We start from the raw sequence: 21736 nt of genomic DNA, 5'->3' as shown, positions 1-21736 counted from the left end.
TATATGTGAATTATAACTGAATGCATTAACGAACATATCTTAAAATGTTGTGGATATACATAATTATCAGATAATGGTACATAATTTTCTAACAGCATGTCTCCTAACGGTAACTTAAAGCAATAATCTGGATAGAAAGCCAGTCAAGCACAGAAGCTGTCGAGTGGTAGAGCTGGAAAGAGAACATAGACAAACATGGCAAAACAAAAGAGGTAAGTGCGCTACTTTGGTTCCGCTTAAACTGACAACATGCATGATACTAAAAAATAATATATAATACAATAACAGTACATACATTTGTAGATTATATATGTATAATAATAATCAGTCATTACACACAGAAATTAAAGTAGGTTAACGCACCCATATGCAGTATAAGCTGGCATGCTTCAAAAAGAAAAGGGAAAAAAAAAATGTTACAATTACAGACTTCTTTGCACAAGTCACAGCGATAATAGTAACACGACCGCCAAGCTTCACCGTTTGAGTTGAACCTTCTAACCTCCTTCATAAAAATTAACAATTTAACAAGAGCTGAGAAATGATGGCAGCCGATAACGCGCACGCGCACTTGTTTTCTGAGGTTTAGTAGATTAGTGCCAAAGCACATGGCGGAATGGAATGTGTGTATAATGTTATAACTTGCACAATACTTTTCACTTTTTTCTGTAGTTTAAAATTAAAAAGTAGCTGCTGAGGGACAACTTTGAATTACTTTGTTTTTGCTTCCGGCGTTTGGAAATCATGACTTTAGATTCATTTCAACGATTCGTAGAGACTTTTTGCCCAAGTGCCTGCGTACCGGTGGATTTAGTGAAGATAGCTAGAAATGTTTTGTTATCGAATATTGGTCCACGGGTGGACCACGACTTCAGGTATCAACCGCCGGAAATAATTCCCAGTCCATTATGTCTGGTTATGGATGGAGAATGTTGTTTGGATAGATTGTATGGTGGTTTTTTTGGAGATTGGGTTTGCGGCGGACAGTGGAACAGAATGGTTGATTTCCTTCGGACCTTTTTTGAAGTCGTAAATAAACGGAACATTGAACTGACTGTCTTTTTTAATGGAGCTTTAGAACCACACCGTATGAGTGACTGGATTGAAAAGCAAAAATCTGAAAAAGAAAAAATTACTCAGGTGTTAAGACACACAAGTTGCAAAGGGACACCTCCACCAAAAGTTTGGTGGGTTGCTCCTAGTGGACTTCGCACTTGCTTGAGAATACTTTTACGGCATTTGAAAATAAATGTAGTTTTGACTACAACTGACCATCACCAAGAAGTCATGTCATATTTGAAGAAAAACAATTACCATGGCTTATTGGCTGATGACCCCGAGTATATCGTTTTGGACCCACCTCGTTACTTCTCATCTATTCAGTTGAAATTAACGTTTAAGGTATGATTAATTTTTTTTCTTTGTTTTTAAAATAAATTGAAATTATATAACGGTTACTTTTAAATAGGAAAATTACCATAGCGAATCTAAAATCAGGAAATCTAGTGTACCACATTCTGATGGAGTGTGCTTGAGAATTGAAAATGTATATGTAATGAAAAAAATTCGGTTTGACCTTGCTGGGTTCTGTTGAATATTTTGAGTCTATAAGACAGACTAGCTAAATTCACAATGTACAACACATGCATTATTAGCACCAAAAAAAAAAAAAAAAAAAAAAAAAAGGTCCTTGAAGAAATGAAAGTGATTGTCACGTGTGAAATAAAAAATTTTTTTCATCTTCAAAAAATGATCCATTTCAACGAAATTTTAGTTGAACCTATGTAAGTGGATTTCTAACATATTTATATGGATCTGCATTTAATTGTTGAATATTGGAAGTGAAATTTTAAGCAGAATTTTCAGTTATTTGGATTCGTACTATACGTATGATTATAAGACATGATTCATAAAACAAAACTCTATAGCTGCATTATACAAAACAGCATCTTCCAATAACTACATTATATAATGAAGCTATTGGTAGAGTAATATGTCTTGAAATATATCAGCTTTAAAGGATTTAGAAATGCTTGAAAGTACCGTTATTGAATGAAAGTTAAGTGTGTGTGCATGAACATACATGCATACATATGATGCCGCTTAAGCAGTACGGTACGTTAGCTACCACACCAGTGGGTCTGGGTTCAAATCTTGTTTAAAGGCTCGGATGTTTGTGATGTACTCAAATTTTCTTGTCGAAAATTGGTTCCTTTCCTAATTTGAAATACGCATTCAGATACTTTATTGGGAAGGGGGGGGGAAGAATCAACGATATCTGTTGCATGCGAACCTTCAATAGTGGCTTGAAATAAGTATTGAAATTTAGGTTAATCTTTGCATTATGGTAACTTGGCGAAAATTTGGCGACCAGCCCTGCTACGGCAACCTGCTAGTTTTTGTTTGAACGCCATTTTGTTTTCACGAAGTAAAGGCATTTTTTTTTTTTTTTACTCAACATTCCCAACAATCTGCTAGCCTAATTACGCTTATGCTAGAACTTTTATGGAACAAAAGTGCTTAATCGTGACGAAGATTAGGTGCAAAATTGGGACAAAGTGCAGAATCGCCCACTGCTTGCCGCGTTTTTATGAATTGCACATACACGGTATTTATCATCCATGTACACGTTGACCTATTTTCACTTAAAAAAAATCCCAGAATTGCACAAAAATGGCATTGCGCACACTCTTGACTATATCCATGTACACTGCTAAAGTCCTAGCTAGTAATCTTTATCGCCTTGTCAAAATGTCGCCAAACTACCTGTTACCATATTCCAAAGATTAGCCAAAATTTATATTTAGGTGGAATTTCTGGATCGTTAATTTCTTAAATTGATCCCAGAGCCCCAACCATTCCTTAACATCACCACTTAATTTCTTAAATTCGATTTTTGGCTGTTTAAACTTCTGGTTTTGAACTGTATCATTAAGAGGGCTATTAATCCCTGAATTAGTATTGTTATTCTTCGTAACTTAGTTCAAAGGCTCCCACATTTTTCACTATATATTGTACTACCCTCGTATTCTTTATTAAAATCACTATGAGAACATTTAGGATTATCAGATAACAATTCTGTAATTTCTTTTTCTATCAAATCAAGCTAGATCAGTATATAGCTTTCAGTTAAATTATAAACCTATCTTTAATACTATGGGTAGGTCAAAGTGTTGGAATTTAAACCCAGTGTACAAATAAAAAACATTTTCCCTTTAAACATGCAGATATAAACTATGAAAAACAATTTTAAATCAATTTAATGATTAAAAGTCATTTTTGTAAGTCTTTTTGTAATCGGAACTAAAAGCGAAAAATCTGCGCTTTCCAAAACTTCTCTGTTAACTGATGAAGTTGTTAGTACTTTTGCATTTGATTTTAAATATTTAAATAAAGTTTAGAAAAACTATGTTCTCTTCCCTTGCTTGGTATAATTAGTAGTATCTGCAGTGCTGTTAATATATTGAGATACAAGTTACTGTGTTGTTTAATAAAGTTTAATGCCTATGCAAAATAAAGAAAAAATAATTCACTATCATTGGTAAAATGATTGCCACCCAACTGTGATTCTTGACTCCCGAAGGGGCTGAGTACGAATACCGAAGAAGATGCGTTTGTAAATGTATAGTGCCTGTGCGGCATGGGGGCACTTTAATTATGCAGCAAGCCGAAATCCTCTTGAGAGGTTGATGGTAGGGGAAGAGGGGTGGGAGACTCTCAATCTCAACCTTTGTGGGTGTTCTTCCTCAAAATAGGATATAGAACTGAGCTAAAGTTGGTCTGGCATTCATATGGTGCTGAAGTCTCATGCCAACAACAGGTGCATTCGACTCCTTGCCATGATGAATGTCGTAGGCTTGTGCTGGTCATTGTCAGGGAAGTGAGATTGGTAAGAATAACAGGGCAAGATTAGAATAAAATTGAATTGATGAAATGAGTTAACGAGCTCGAAAAAGTTTTTTTTGGCATTTTCAATAAATCTTGATTGTTTTGCCTCTTTCGTAGCTGTTACTGCTTTATATATATAAACAACAAGTTTTCAAATTTTTGTTGTAAAAGAAGTGCATGTCTGTCTAGAATGTTTTACAAAGTAATTATAAAAATATAGCTAATAGTAGCTGTTTAAATACACGTCTTCATGAGCAGAATTACAAAGCAGTATCACTCAGAGGGTTCAGAAATAATCTGGACTTTCGTAAGTACTTTTGAGAATAATTAAAAACAAATTACAGTTAATCTTTGGATTATGGTAACTTGGCGAACATTTGGCGACCAACCCTGCTACAGCAACCTGCTAGTTTTTGTTTGGACGCCATTTTGTTTTCACAAAGTAAAGGCATGTTTTTTTTTTTTTACTACTCAACATTTTTTTCCAACAATCTGCTAGCCGAATTACGCTTATGCTAGAATTTTTATGGAACAAAAGTGCTTAATCATGGCGAAGATTAGGTGCGAAATTGGGAGAAAGTGCAGAATCGCAAACTGCTTGCCGCGTTTTTAAGAATTGCACATACATGGTAACCATGTACACGTCGACCTATTTTCACTTAAACAAACATCCCAGAATTGCACAAAAATGGCATTGCGCACACTCTTGACTATATCCATGTACACTGCTAAAGTCCTAGCTAGTAACCTTTATTGCCTTACCAAAATGTCGCCAAACTACCTGTTACCATATTCCAAAGATTAGCCAGACATTCATGCAGATTCTTCATTATTTAGTTTCTTTAAATATAGTACATGGCGATAGTGTTTGGTGGCAATTGTTTGAAAAATGACGTGATGCAAAATGCCGTTTTGAAACTAATAGTCCTGCTGGGCTAATGCCCTTTCGGGTAAAAAATATTTTGCCATTTGCACAACCTATTAACTATTTGACATAAATATGCATGCATAAAAATATTAGATTAAAAATTGGTTACCATTTTAAGTATCAAAATTTAAGTTATACAGTACAAAGTCTTTAATCCGTACGTCTACAATCTGGAATGATCTATAATCCGGACCAAAAAGCTACAAACTTTATGCGCATGCGTTTACCCATGCGCATTTAGTGCGCGCGTCCACTATGCATGCGCGTAAAGAGAAGAGATACTGTTTATAGAGAGAGATGTTTTAAAGAAATATACATAAATTTATTATAAAGTGTTTTTATCATTAAATTAAGAACTTTTAATGAACTTTACTGATTTCGATCAACCAGGTGCCTTCTTAAGACTGCCTCCATGCCAGCATAGAACAAGACGAAGAACATCTTTCGTTCTTATTTTACATACGCATGAACTTGCATTTTGAACTTTCGCCTTGTGCGACAATGTACTAGAAGTACATCTTTGATTTCTTTTAAAACCAAGCAAATGGTTATAATTTTCAGGGTACTGGTTAGAACTCTTTGTAGTTAATGCAAGCTGTAAAGATAAGATCCAAGATCCATAGAAGAGAGAATTAAAGAGAAAGTATTAGCACAAAAAAATGAAGCAACTTAAACAACTTACATTGAAAGAAATGTTTAATAAAGTAAACAAATATTAAGCTTTTTTTTTTTGTAAATTTTGATACCCTTTAGATCACAATTGCTCTTTATTTCGTAAATTACGGTTTCATATTTTTAAATTTATAATTTTTGCATGCTGTCTTATCAGATTTAAATTGATGATCTATAATCTGGAAAAACCCCTAATCCGGAATCGCCGAAGCCCCATATTAAAGGCTTTGTACTGTAATACTTTAATTCTAAAATTTATTGTGAAATTTTGGCGGTTCATTAATATATAAAAATTTACTATGAAATTTGGACCTGTTTAAGAGAAATTAATTTCTTTATGTGATATTATTTCACTTACCATTAAGCGTTAATTAGTATCCAAATTTTATTTTGTTCGGTATTTATTTTTTAAAAATGTAACAGAAGAAAATCCTTGTTCACATATATAGGTTGTGTAAAAAGGCAATAAAAATTTGATAGCTTTATTTGAAATGCTTCTAAATTCTTTTTTCGATTAAGCCAAAAGTTAACAAGTGTGCTATTTTTGAAATCTAGTTAGAGTTCGATCACAGGAAATTTCTATCAATTGTTCTCTTTCTTCGTGAGATAAAATTTCAGGTATATTTTCAAAATGGCTTTCTAATCCAATTTTCTTTTTCATAGTCCTCGGGAATATACCTGGTGAAATTTTTTATCAATGAAAAACAATGATTTTTTATAGTTGGATGTTAATACTCTTCTGTTTTCAAATTATTTTTGGTCAGAAAACTTTCTACAAGTGGCAAAAAACTTAAAATATTATCCAATTCTTTGATTATTAGCTTGAGTTTTTTTATCAATGCCTTTATTTCATCTCTAACGGTAAACAAATTAACATTTTGTCCTTCTAATCCTAAATTTAATTCATTTAATTTTCCAAAAATATCAGCTAAATATGCTAAATGTGCTAATCATAATTCACTAAATAAACTTGTTTGAAATTCAAATTTTGAATCACAGAAGAAAATTTGAATTTCTGATCAAAGTTCAAGAGGATGATTTCAAACTTTGCCTCTGTATAACCATCTTACTTCGATATGTAACAAAAGCATTTCATGTTCATTGCCCATCTCTTGGCATAAAATTGTAAATATTCTTCAATATAAATCTTGACTTTTAATAAAATTAACAATTTTCACAGCTTGATTTAAAACGATGGTAAAATCCTAGTATATGGTGCAGCCTTGGCGCGAAAATTATTGCCAACAAAAAAATGATCCGAAGAACGTCTATATATATATATACTATATACATAGTACGAGTATATACTATGTTTAACTATATATTTTCTTTGAATGATCCGTTAACTACTCATCGTATATGTCCCGTTTTTACTACTCATCATAAAGTCGGCAAAAGTAGCCAAATTCCGTGTGCACCGGATACTAGGATTAAACCAAAACGATTTTCAGGCTTTCAGGGATTGTTTTGACTACAAAAACTTCACGATGTAGGCAGCAGTGAGTAAATTTAATTTCAGGTGCGACTATCTTTATTCGAGAAATCGCTCCAGAATGATCTGTTGAAGCCCGAGCTCTGTCATTGCATATGACAATGCACTTATTCCAAGGAATATTATTCTCAGACAGAATATTGTCAATTACTTTGAAAAGTTCTGTCATGAAGAGATTTACAAAATGAATACTTTACAACAATTCAGTTATCTTCTTTGAAACGTATGTTAACTAATAATTGAACAAATTTTGTTATATCAGTACTTTCATCCAATTGCAATACGAAATACTGTGTTTTATTTTTTGAATAAGTGTCTCTTTTATGAAATCTGCTATTTCATGAGTTCGTCAGCTTACTGTATTATTTGGTAATGAAGTATTAATAAGTTAATTAGTCACTTTTTAATGGTTCACAAAATACCTACTATTAGAGACAGCAAACTGATGTAAAAAATGTTTTTCATTGAAAATGGAGCAATATGAGTGAGGAAATAGCAACGTAAAGTGTCGACATTCTAATAAATTGATGAACTTGATAAAGAGAATTAATGAAATACTATTATCTTTTTTATAGGAACTTATTTTTATTTCCTCTTAAATACAGCATCCATTTCTATTACTCCTTTTAAAAATATCCTTTATAGCAAATTTTGTTATGTCTACTAAAAGAATATTTGTGAAATGTACAGCAGGGAAAAACCACGAAAACTGCCTCTCTTGCGAAGCGGTTGTTGACCTTGAACAAAGCTCAGATCCCGTAAATTTACAAGTATTGGAGAAAAAAATCAGGATGCTGGGGTTTTAATTTTTGAATTTAATAGTTAAAAATGCTTTGCGTGCCACCTATTTTTCTCTTGCGTACCACCGTTTGGGAACCCCTGATTTAAGACTTAAGGTAATGGCTCAAAAAAAGAAAAAAATCATTTGTCTCTTAAGAAATCTTTAATGAATATGTGTGATGTCTGTGATTCCGCAGTGCAGATGAAAAGCTGAATTTTGATTCCCCCCCCATTTGGAACTAAAGAGAAAAAGCATGACCGAGTGGAGAAAATGCAATTTGTGAAAAGAATATGAAATTGGTTGCACCAAAGACCTATGTAATGGTTAGGTAGTTGTGTAGAGCTGTGCGAGGTGAATGTAAATATCAAATTATAAAGTCTGTTCAAAAGAATTTATGGTTTACGAAGAGTAAATTGAGCAAGTGTGATTTTCGCATAGTTGGTTAAGTGCAGGAATGATTTTATACAATCTGAGTTAAGAATAACTAAACAGACTGTTGTAGATTGATTGAAGTCATGGTTGTCGAGTCATTTTTATAAGTAATTAAACAGGGTTCGTAGCGATCCTTACGAGTGCTTATAAGTCCTTATATTTGAAAATAAAATATAAAGCTCTTACAGGTGCTTATTTTTTCTCTAAAGCACTTATTATTTTGTTTTTAGTGCTTATTTTTTGCTTTTAGTGCTTTTTTTTTTTTTAAGAATGCACATTTTTCCCCCGTACCAAAGCCGAAACTAAATAAACTTTTTTTCCTTATATGGAATGTCAGATGGTGAATTATACTCCGAGAAAAAGCTTTTCGCCCCTTTCTCTGCATTAACATAACCTTTGGTGCATGCGAGTACAGACAGGTGCACGTTGTTCTATTGGTCAAAGAATTGTGAAAGCGGTAGAAAATTCCGGTACATCCTGTTTCTTTTGCTCCTGCCCAATACTACACATGTTTGAATTTCTATCAAGATTTTAATAATTTACATTCTCACTCTGTGTGGTCAGTTCATATTCGCGTTTATTATGATCATTATGCTTATATTATGAGCGTATGTATGAATATTTATAATAATATATTTGCAGTAATTGCTGAAGTATAGATAAATTAAAAAAATGTGTAAGTGGTTTAGCACAGATTATTTTTCTAAGAAATAATGTTTGGAATGGCATAAATAAAGTGAAAGTAATTGAATAGTCAAAATAATTTTTTTGGGGGGGGCAATGCATTATATAGTACGGAAGTTGGGGGTTCTTCCCGTTCTCCACAAAATCTCGAATATTGAAACCATTACAGTTCACAGCAAAGCAAGTAATGGACCTTTTTTTTTATTGGTCACTTTCCAACCTGGATTGAATAGGACTAAAAGTTCTGCTGTCTACCAACCCAAGCGAAGAATGATTCTATTCCCGAAATTAAATGCAGGCTGTTCAAAATTAGAATGAAGAACACCCCAGATTGGTAAATCTCTTTATTAAAGAAGACGAGTATGGTAGGGATATTGCGCAGAGCGCGACGTGTCCTGCTTAATGATAAATATGCCACATGTTTGCATGACGGTGAAAACCGGACGAAGGAAAGGGGCGTTTTCCTGATTCAAAAGCAAAGTTTAAAGTTGTAAAAACACATTTAGCAAAAGTAGCAATAGAAGCTCCCTAAGATTATATGCTGTGCAGACTCCGTGCTTTGTGGTCAAGAAGGCACCTGGAAAATTAAATTAAATCCTTGAGAGTAATTAAACCGGCAAAACGCCGCTCCCTGTAGTTACACACGAGAAATCGCAGCTTGGAAAAACATCGCCGCTAATTCGGGAAAAACACTTGTGCTGAAGATGCCGTCTTCATGAAAACAGGATGCCGGCCACGGCAGTTGCTCACATTGTAGCCTCTTTTGAGAATCCAAGAAAAGTCATCTTGTAGATTGGAACCACTGCACTTATCATTGGACGGCACTCATCTCAATATCGTCTTCCAATGGGGTCTGGAACGGCACACCATGGAGCAAAGAAACAGGAACCAGAAGGAACGAGCCAGAGCGATGCGAGATACTTATACCTGAAGTAGACATGACGTCATCTCACGGCAACCAATCAGCTATCGGCATGACTCGGCTTTCCAGATGATGTAACATCAAGGTTTCGTTTTTGCATCTTAATTAGGCTGGAACAGTCCGTTCTTAATACAAACATTGGCAGTGAAAAACGAAGTAGAAGTAATAACTATATCCCTTTAAAATAAGAACTAAGCCTTATGTAAAAGTTAGAATTATTTCAAGGAGGAGAGATGATGCAGAAAAAGGGTTACAATAGGTCATATTTTCCAGCTAATTCCCCTCACATCATCATCTCCGACCTGAAATAAAAACTGAACACCAGTATTTTTACAAAATTCAAAACAAGAATAAATCACAACTCCATTCATTTCAGAAAGTTTTAAGAAAAATTTTCCTTTGGGAACATCTTATCCCATTTTTCAAAATTTTACTGTAATAAGAAAGTCCAACATGTTACAAAACAATACAAAGGCATGTATGATCATACATTCAATACATTTACCCAGGGCCCTGGTCATTCACACAACATTCTACACTATACAGTTTTACATTATCTAGTACTCATCATAATATGACTTACAACATATTATTTTTAACTAAACAAAACTCTTAATTTAAAGTTAAATACACACAAAAAGAAATTTCACAAGAAAATTGCTCCACAAAATCTTATCAAGTTATGTTTAGTCAGCGGTTTTGTCATGGGATCAGCCAGATTATCTTTACTTGGAACATATTTTAGATAAAAAATTTCCCTTTTCAATAGATCAAGAATGAAGAATAGTTTTACATCTATATGTTTTGTCCTTGAGTTTTCAATGGGTGATTTTGTAAAACATAGCCATGTTATCCGCAAACAATATAGGTTTTGAAACATAGTTACTTGCAATCTTAAACTGAATGCATTCATCCAAAATGTTTTTAAACCAAACTAATTATTTTGCTGATTCAGTCATGGAGATAAATTCAGCCTCCATAGTAGACAAACTCACTTCCCTTTCTTTAAATGTATGCCAAGATACAGGTGATTCTTCCAACAAAGCTATTTGTCCGCCAATAGATACCATATCATCCCTACTTGAAGCAAAATCCGAATCTGAATATATATTGAGCTTCAGTTCCTTGCATACCAGTTTAAGTTTGTGATGTCTGGTATTGGAAACGTATCCTAAAAGTTTAAGTAATCATTCCCAGTGAAACTTACCAGGATTGCTTTGAAACTGAGAAAATATATTAACAGCATAGGCTATATCCGGACGAGTACGATTGCAAAGAAACGAGAGGCATCCCAAAACATTTCTATAAGGATAATTCAACATCTCATTCGTTTCTTCTTGTGTACTGGGACTTTGAGACTTTGAGTATTTCACGCGTTTAACTATTGGAAGGGAAGTAATTTGTATTTTAAAAGACTTGAATCGATCAACTATGTCTTCTATATATAATTGCTGATGAATCGGGACACTATTGTTCTCATATTCAAATTCCACACCGAAAAGCTTTCTTGTTTTACCCAAAATTTTCAAATCAAAATGTGAATTCAGGACTTTTAATATCCTTTTAGCCTGAACTTCACTTTTTCCAAACACAACAATATCATCAACATAAACCAATAGAATGATAAAATCTTTGAATCGATAGACACAATTACACCACTCAAACTTGGCAAACCCTAGGTTACATAGCATTCTATCCAACTCGTAGTACCATAATCGCAAAATTCTGATGCAGACCATAGAAGGCTCTATCTAAATGACACACAAAAGTTTCTTTATCTCGCTCTACAAAACCCTGAGGTTGGGACATGTAAATTTCCTCTGATAAAGGAGCGTAGAGATAGGCACTTTTTACATCGCATTGTATATTTGCCCATCCAAGGTGTGCAACTAAAAGAGAGAAAAAGAGCCTTATTACTGAAAAGTTGACTACAGGAGAGTAGGTTTCATCATAGGTATCGTATTTAATTTGCTGATTACCCTGAGCCACTAAACGAGCTTTAAAACGAACAATGTTTCCAAATTTGTCACGTTTAATGTTGAAAATCCACCTGCAACCTAGTGGAGTTTGTCTTTAGGAAGTGGAACAAGATGCTATACCTTATGCTTTCGCAAATTGGCCATTTCCTCTTCCATCGCCTCTATCCATTTATGCTTTTCTGTGGATTTCATTGCCTGGTTGTAAGTGTTTGGAATTGAAACCTCTAGTCATCTATCTTGGGTATATGACGTTGAAGGAGTGCCAGTTGGGTCAATTTCACCACTATAAGTATTGCTTCCCTTGAAATCAAACAAGGTAGGATCATACTGAATATTATGCTCAGTGCAATACTTTTCTACATCATTTGGTGATCGTAGTCTTTGATTAGACCCCTTCTCAAAATAGTACACATCCGTATGAGTGCCATCTGGCCTTGGAACAGGTTTACGATGCCAAGTTACCTGTCTTAATGCAGATTGAGTGTCAGTGTAGGGCATAGAAGAGGGTACACTGGTATCAATTCTTTCGTCTATTTCAGGAAAATAGCCAACTGGAGTATCAGTAGATTGGAACTCGACCCTCTCTTCAGATTCCAAATCAGGAAGGGTGCCCAGTGCAGCTCCACTACAACTTCTCTGCATTCCAATTGACTTTTTAAAAGTAGCATTTAGGGTTTCTACTACCTTTTGCTCATTTTCCAACCAAATCTTGTACCCTTTGTTCATACACTGTATCCAATCAATCGGCCCTTTGTTGCCTTTGGATCAAGCTTAGAATTTCTTTTAGCCTTTGGAATTCCCACGTAGGCAATTGTTCCAAATGCCTTAAGGTGACGCACTGATGGTTTCTGCTTAGTATACAATTCAAATGGGGTTTTATCTTGGCCTTTATGACAAATTCTATTAAATGACTATGCAAAATACATCACTGTGTCTGACCAAAATTCAGGACTCATTCCACTATCATGTAAAATTGCACGTACATTGTTGAGAGCTGTGTGATTAAATCTCTCACAAACTCTATTTTGTTCCGGAGTATATATATCTGTGAATTCGTGCTTTACTCCATTTTTATTACAGTACGACCTGAATTGTTCATTGTCATATTCTCGTCCATTATCAGTTCTAAAGTATTTCAACTTAAGGTTCAGAGATCTTTCAGCACGTGCTATGTGCCTTTCAAATACTTCCAACACCTGATTTTTCTCTACAATGGGGTAGACTACCACATAACGAGAATATTCGTCAATACAGGAAACGAAATAACGTTCACTATTCCTACCTGGAATATTAATAGGTTCCCATACATCAGAAAAAACCCTTTCAAGTGGTCTCTTCACTTGAATACCTTCTAAGGGTCTATAGGAGAATACCTTCTAAGGGTCTACAGGAGATTCGCCTTTGCTTTTTGATTTGGCAATGTTCACAAAACAAATTAGGTGAGTTCTTTAACACAGGAAGACCTCGAACTGAATGTCTCTTACTAGTCCTGACAATAGCACCGTAATTTATATGACCAAACCGACCATGCCATAATTCACTATTGTTATGCTGAACCATGGATGCCTCAAATTTCAGAGATTTGCCCCCCCTTTTTCACTATTTTCGGGAATACATGATAGTTACTTCCTATCAACTTAGCCTTGAAAATAGTTTCATTTTCATCATTAGTAATTTTAATTTGCCCATTTTTACCATAAAATCTCGCTCCATTGATATCCACTTCAGGTCCAGATATTAAATTTCGTCTCAGTTCAGGTGAGTATAAAACATCTTTAAACAAAATAGTTCTATCCCCAAATTTCATTTTAACAGTACCTTTTCCATGAATTGGAAAAGTTGCCCCATCAACAGCTACTAGCATACTCTCATTCTTCACAGGAGAAAAAGTATCGTAGAATTCACGATTTTTACAAAAATGATGAGATGCAGCAGTATCAAAAATCCAACTATCATCATTTTCCTCCAAGTTGTTAACATTAGCTTGAGCTATAAAATGGGACTGAGCATGGGAATTATTTTTACCTTTACACAACTTGGGTTTATTCTTACACTTAGGGGATTTTTTATTACTACAGTCAAAAGTCGTTAATCTAGACTCGTCGGGACTTTGGCGATTCCGGATTATCGATTTTTCCGGATTATAGATAATCAGTTTAAATCTGGTAAGATGGCATGCAGAAATTATAAAATTAAAAATATGAAACCGTAATTTATGAAATAAAGAACAATTATGATCTAAAGGGTATCAAAATTTACAAAAAAAAAAAAAAAAAAAAAAAAAAAAAAAAAAAGCTTAATATTTATTTGTTTACTTTATTAAACATTTCTTTCAATGTAAGTTGTTTAAGTTGCTTCGTTTTTTATGTGATAATACATTATCTTTAATTATATAAATAGACATAATTTCTTGTTCAGTTACAAAGTTCCGCTGTTCAAGTCCTATAATTGCTGTGTCGAGAATACCGACTAATTTGTCAATCGAAATTTTTTCGTTTTCAATAACCTCTGTTACTTTCTTCGCTATCGGAAGCGAATTATAATGACGAGGAATTTGATTTAAATCATATCAAAGACGGAGTACATCGAGATGAAATACTACATTTAATAAGGAATTATGAGCCAAATAAAATAAAAACATCTGCCCTGAAGATAAGGATAGTGCTGACAGATCAACTTCCAATTCATTGCGCACCGCGGCGTTAACAATAAACAAAGTTTAGATAAACAAACGTTAAAATTTAGATAAACAAAGGATATGCCTTTATCCATTTTTTGCAGCAATTCCACTTTTTGTTTAATGGACTTCGAAACATACTTTCGCTTTGTAGATCCTGTACATATTAGTAAATATATATCAAAAATTCTATTTGACATAATTGAAAGTTCAAGCTTACTTTTATAAAATTGCTCTAACAGTCGGCAAAAAATAATAAGCCAAATTCAATTCGAAGATTGAGGAACAACGCAATCTGCAACATTAACTGAATTAGATAATTTTAGCTTATACCGTCCGTTATACATTAAACGCACATTCGTAAACGTATTTTGCGCACGTGCACACGCATATTCGCAGCCGTAAAGGTCTTACGCGCATGCGTCAAAGAGACTCATGTGCAGAAAGTTTGTAGCTTTGAGGTCCGGATTATAGATCATTCTGGATTATGGGTGTAGATACAGCTGAGGAAACAGAAGAAGCAGGCGAGGGTGATCTGGAAAAATTACCTTTCATTCTACAGTACTTTTGAATATGACCTGGACGGCCACATTTATAACACTTAAAGCCTTTAATCTGTATAAATTTGGGTTCAAAGTGAGTACTTTGAACTTCTATAGTCTTATTGGAATTTTCCCTATCTATCTCCCTTAAATTAAGACGCGTTTCCTCTGCTAGTATTTCCAGTTCAACATTTTTAAATATGAACTTATCATCTGGCCACCTTAAAACACTCTGAACTACCTGATCATATTTTTCTGGAAGAAACCTAAGAAACTGAAAACATATATATACATCTCTTACAGCCTGATTAATATCAGCCAATTGTTCAGTTATCCATTTTAATCTAGAAGAAGAGAAACTAATACTTTCATTTGGCTTAATTTTACAATTTAAGAACTCTGAAAACAAGGACATATGTCTAGATCGATAATCTGGCTGAAAAAATTTGGCAAGCGTATTCCATGCAACTACAGGATCATCTATTTCACATATTAAGTTTTTATATTCAGGGCTTACATTCATATAAATCAATGATAATGCCAAACGACTTCTATTTTGATAGTCGGCAACAATTTCTTTTGTAATACCCTTAACAGCATTTAAATCAGGACATTTTTCAATACTTTTAACCAAAAGCCATGCATTTTTCTCATTTAAGACAAACTTCATGTCTTTAGACCATGTAAAGTAATTGTATGCATCAAGTTTAGCAATAACCTCTGTTACTTTCTTCGCTATCGGAAGCGAATTATAATGACCATAATTAGATAGGTGCTTATTTTTTAATATGCATAACATTAACAGTAGCCATATTTGAATTTCAACAAAAACCGCCCCCAGTCTCTTAAGTCTTAAATTAATTTTAAACTTCAAAAGTCTGCACTAAAGATAACTCAGGGGCTGTGCCCATAACCAAAATGATGCAAAAGCAAAGTTTAAAGTTCTAAAAACACATTTAGCAAACATAGCAATAGAAGCTCCCTAAGGTTATATGCTGTGCAGACATTGAAGACAAAAGTTTTAAACTTTACCAATTTATTAACAATATATAAAAATAAAAACACAATGAATAAATTTAATCAATATCAGAAACTTAAAGAGTATAACATAATCATTATAAAAAATTACACTTAGTTGATATTCCATTAACCTCAAGGGTTTTTCCTTTAAAGAATGTTACACTATTAAAGAATATTTTACCTGATCTCCAAATACTGGCATTCAATACGCGAAAAACATATAACTAAACAGAAATTACACGGTTATAATGAAATTCGCTACACTATCAATAAGTCCGTGCTTTGTGGTCAAGAAGGCACCTGGAAAATTAAATTAAATCCTTGAGAGCACTTAAACCGGCAAAACGCCGCCCTCTGTAGTTACACACGAGAAATCACAGCTTGGCTACCTTCGCCGCTAATTCGGGAAAAACACTTGTGCTGAAGATGCTGTCTTCATGAAAACAGAATGCCGGCCACGGCAGTTCCTCACATCGTAGCCTCTTTTGAGAATCCAGGAAAAGTCATCTTGTAGACTGGAACCACTGCACTTATCACTGGACGGCACGCATCTCAATATTGTCTTCCATTGGGGGCTGGAACGGCACACCACGGAGCAAAGAAACAGGAACCAGAAGGAATGAGCCAGAGCGATGCGAGATACTTATACCTGAAGTAGACATGACCTCATCTCACGGCAACCAATCGGCACGACTCGGCTTTCCAGATGATGTAACATCAAGGTTTCGTTTTTGCATCTTAATTAAGCTGGAACAGTCTGTTCTTAATACAAACAGTGACAGTGAAAAACAAAGTAGAAGTAATTACTATATACCTTTAAAATAAGAACTAAGCCTTATGTAAAAGTTAGAAATATTTCAAGGAGGAGAGATGATGCAGAAGAAGGGTTACAATAGGTCATATTTTCCAACATTTCCTTTATTTAGTTATTTATCTCCGAATACCAGCAGCTGTTGGTTCCGACTGCATAATATCACGTGTGGAGGAATTAAGGCACACAAATTGCGCAATAACGTTTGCGATATTCTGCAGAGATAAAAAGAGTTTTACCGTGCTTCTAAGCAGATTATTTTTCAGTTCCATTGGGCTATTTTTTACATCATGCACATATCAAAATGTCAAAAGCATTATTTAGCTGAAAAATCTGAAGAATGGCTACAATCTTCCTCCCTTTCCTCTTTTACCAGTTACGCTCAACTATTCGGAATTTCTCAGATATTCGGCAATTTCCGAGTGTGCCAGTTAGTTAAGCTTTTACTGTTAAAGGATGACTGCATGAAGCAATTTCCTGTCTTCTGATTTCACCTTTTTTTTTTTTTTTTTTACTTTACTTAAATTACTTTGCTTGCAATATCTGTTAAGGGAAAACTGTTATGCAATGAAAATTTAGAAAATGTTCAGAATTTTGATTTAAGTTAAATTAAACAGAGTGGAAAAATAAATCGTATTTATTTTAGGTGCCAAGTTAATATAATAAATATGGCTTATTATTATTTATTTTCTCTATTTTGAACTGAAATTTCATCATAAAATCTTGTAATATAATTTAGTTTTGCAGTTTTTTTTCTGTCATTGTAAACTAGTTCTGTAAATTGAACTGTTATTTAAAATTAAAAAAAAAAAAAAGAATGTAATTGTTTTCCATGGTTGAGTAATGCTCATTCTCTCTTAATAAATACTGAGTATCTCATATTTTAAATTACAAGTCTAATTTTTCTTTTAAGGTTAGGCAGTTGTGTATAATGTAATTAGATAGGTGCTTATTTTTTTTCTTAAAATGTGCTTGAAAAGTGCTTATAGGTGCTTATTTTATTAACTGAAATGTGACTGCAAACCCTGTTAAAGAAAATGTTTTTCCCAGATCATTCGTGATTTTCGCCTGCTGGAAAGCGTTAAGCTGTCTCGAGGCCAAAGGATATTATCACTTGAATGTGAAAAACTGTTTGCCCTTTAAAGATCTGGATACAGATATACAGTGGATGGACAAAAATATGGAAACACCTTCTGAAATGCATGTTTGAAAAGAAAGATTGATTTTAATGAAATATGTAGGTGGCGCTGGCATTTTTGACTACTGACGCCACCTATACAACTTCGTAAATGTGCTAAACAGTTCAGTTGTTTGTCGGAGTACTGTTATGTGAGGTTGTCATTGCATTATGTCAGAGTTAACAGACTTCGAACGTGGGCAAAATAGTTGGAGCACATATGTTAAGTGCTTCCGTAAGCAAGGTAGCCGAGGTGTTTAGTGTTTCAAGAGGTACTGTATCGAAGATTTATTCTGCATATTTGAAAAGCGAAAAAACATCATCTGCTAAATCACAGCGCGGACGAAAGTGTGTCCTGAGTGATCGTGACAGACGATCATTAAGGGCAATTGTGACGAAAAATAAGAAGACCACAGCTGCAAAAGTTACTGCTGAAATGAATGTTGTGTTACCGAACCCTGTGAGTACCAAAACAATTAGAAGGGAGCTTCATAAACAGGGAATTGCTGGCTGTGCTGCAATTGAGAAGCCACTCATCAGTGATGCTAATGCCCGTAACAGGAAAAGGTGGTGTTTAAGTCATAAAGCCTGGACTATAGAGCAGTGGAAGCAAATAATATGGTCTGACGAGTCTTCTTTCACATTGTTTCCCACTTCTGGCCAAGTTTACGTCTGGAGAACGCCATCTCAAGACTGCTTGTTGACAGACTGCTTGTTGCCAAGAGTGAAACATGGCGGGGGTTCTGTTATGGTTTGGGCAGCCATATCATGGTTCTCTGCTAGCCCCATGATAACTGTGTCAGGGCACGACTGCCAAGACTTATGTGAACACTTTGGCCAATCAAGTTCATCCCATGGTACAAACTTTGTTCCCCGATGGTGATGGTGTCTTTTAAGACGACAAAGCCCCTGTTCACACAGCTCACATTGTCCAGGACTGGTTTTCTGAGCACGAGGATGAGTTGTCCTATCTCTCCTGGCCACCACAGTCACCAGACCTGAATATTATCGAACCTTTGTGGTCTACATTGGAACGGAAAGTGCGTTCTCGTTATCTACCGCCAACATCGTTATCTGAACTTGCCACCGTTTTGCAGGAAGAATGGTATAATATTCCCTTGGCAAACATACAGGAACTGTATTTATCCATTCCGAGAAGACTGCAAGCTGTTTTGGATACCAACGGGTTTCCTACACCATATTAAGCAAAGAAACATGTTTTTTTAAAGGTGTTTCCATATTTTTGTCCAACCCCTGTATTTGGCTGAAGCCGAGGACTGAAGGTGAATTTTATTAGCCAAAAGGGCCAGTTGGCCCAGAAGGGCTATTAATTTCGTTTTGGCATTTTGCGTTGGTTCACTGTAAATGGTGTTTCACTTTTCAAATTGTTGCCACCATGTGTTAGAACCTTAATGTATATATGTTTCTCACACAGTGAAAAACAGCAGTATCTGAAGACATCAAATTTTGAATAATGGGGGAAATCTCAGATAAGCAGCACTTGATGCAATTTTTTTCCACCATCCTTGAATCGCAAAAAATCACCATATCCTCGGGGGGGGGAATTTTTTGATGCCAAGAGGGATATGCCATCAAAAGGTGCTTTCCCAAATTTCGCTCTTCAGCCCAATATCGGGGAAAAGAGCTCTGTTGGGCAAAAATCAGGTAAGGCAAAGTGTAGTGTTCGCTTTAAGAAAGTAAACCATTCACATAAAACAAATTGTACGTGAATAGCTATCGTGATTAAGCAAATCTACGTACTTTTCTTCATCTTAGTATTTTAGATTATAATATATAACTCCAGTAATATTAACTTTATTACTTCTCTTTTTTATTTCTTACAATTAATTTGAACAATTATTGTAATAATGGTTAGATATGTTTGAAAACATGTTCTTTATGCAGTAATGATCACACAGTAATGATGCATTGATCACGGAATTGCAATATATATCATATAGTTAAAGGTGAAAGTTTTAAAAAATAAAATATGCTATGCATGTATTTCCACAACAATATTACATCCTCGAAATGTATTCCAGGCTATTCAATCATCATCCAGTCCGGTTTATTTTGTTCATTCCAGATTTTTTTATGCACATAATTTTGCTTAATAAGGTTAAGAGGGTTATTTTTATTTTTCTTGTTTAAACATGAAAATAGTTTTCATATAGGTAAACAAAGAAATGTAATCCTGAATTGCATAACTGCAGGGAAACAAGATTTGTAACAAGCGCTTCTCTATGTCTTTTCCCAACGTTATGCAATTATTTCTGAATTATCCAATCAAATAGAATAGGATAAGGTTAATTGAATTTGTATGTATTTATTCCATGATAAGTTAACGTTAAAATTGCACAAAAATATTATTTTATGATTTGTCTATAACAGTGGTTTCAGATTGGCAGCCCCTGAAGCAATTTTATGCAGTCGGCAAATGTATTTCAGTTACGCATTTGTTGCAAATATAGTGACGCAGTGATTTCTGTGTTTTACTTATCTGAAGTTTGAGTTTACATTACATTCATTACTATTAAACATGAACATAAGTAACACATCCGAAAAATCTATAAATAATAGTGTATTCAAAACGTCTACAAAGTCTTGTGATCATTAGCACAAAGATTTATCTGAAATCACGTGACACTCAAGCACAATAGAAAGAAAATGTCCCTTTCCTTTTCCCTATCTTAGTTAACATCTGAACTAGCAGCCTAAACACGCTTCTCTCTGTTTGGCGCATCTCATTCAAGTTGCCTAAAACAATCTCAGGAAGCTCGCCAAGTGACGGTTATCTAAAGTATCCCCAATAATAGTCCTCCACTCGAACATGGGCATCTGGAACCCTAAATTTGGAATTGGTCTTATTATCTATTTCATATTTTGTAAAACTTTAGCGAACTCGACGATTTCAAATGGCAACACTGTACAAAAAATCATTTTATCTCCAGCTCACGAGATATGCTCATAAGTTCTGAGATATTCTCTAATTTTGAGATATGCTTTTTTAAAATTATTTTGTGATATTGCTGTGGAATTGAATTTTATGGTTTAAGCGCAAAGAACATGGCATTTAATAAATAAAGGTAATGCATAAAATGTTAAAAAAAGCTCTTTTGGGTGTAATACAAAATCTGAAAGCTTTCGTTTTTTTTATTATTATGGGTGAAGTCTGGGATGCATGTCAAATTTGGTAATTTCTTTATTAGGCAATGACATTATTATGGTAGCTTTATTTTGGTCCATGGATTATTTTCCTGAAAATGTTGCTTTTCTTAGAACTTGAATCAGTGTGTGATATTTTCCTCTTGGTATTTTGTTCTGTGTTTCTGCTTGCTATCTGTCATCATTAAAACAGCCTATTTTTACAAGGTTTAAAAAGAGGAACTCTTTTCTATTTTCATTGCATAGGAGTGTATGTTGAATTTGAAACTGTTCTAGGGGTATTGTGATAATTACTGTGCTTCTTGGTGAAGGGGTGCACAATGCCAAGTTTGTGCAATACTGAGATTTTTTTTAAGTGAGAACAGATCGCTGTATACATGGGGAGAACAACAGTATTGTATTGTACATTATGTACAGTGTATCAATTTTGTATTTTAAATTTCGTTTATTGTTTTAACTGTAAATTGTATTTTTAATGATCATTTTGGGGTTTTAAATTCGATTTCTCATTGTTTTCTTTTTGATGTGTTGATAATATTTTTTGACTTGCGATAAATTTCGATAGT

At 34.3% G+C, this 21736-nt stretch overlaps 1 protein-coding gene across 3 annotated transcripts in view; it reads left to right on the top strand.

Moving 5' to 3' along the window:
• The first annotated feature begins 582 nt into the window (after window positions 1-582).
• Window positions 583-21736, top strand: part of LOC118185674 (constitutive coactivator of PPAR-gamma-like protein 1 homolog) — a 354891-nt gene continuing 333737 nt past the window's right edge. For all 3 annotated transcript variants that reach the window (XM_085807957.1, XM_085807956.1, XM_085807955.1), the window contains exon 1: window positions 583-1401. In XM_085807957.1, the coding sequence (XP_085664083.1) occupies window positions 745-1401 (657 nt within the window). In that variant the 5' untranslated portion in view covers window positions 583-744. The remainder of the gene's footprint in view (window positions 1402-21736) is intronic.

Source organism: Stegodyphus dumicola, chromosome X1 (assembly GCF_044657685.1).
Source record: "Stegodyphus dumicola isolate Sdum_Otavi_A_Nest chromosome X1, ASM4465768v1".
Taxonomy (NCBI): Eukaryota; Metazoa; Arthropoda; class Arachnida; order Araneae; family Eresidae; genus Stegodyphus; species Stegodyphus dumicola.
The sequence above is the reverse complement of the archived record's forward strand: the minus strand, read 5'-3'. Positions and strand labels throughout refer to the sequence as shown.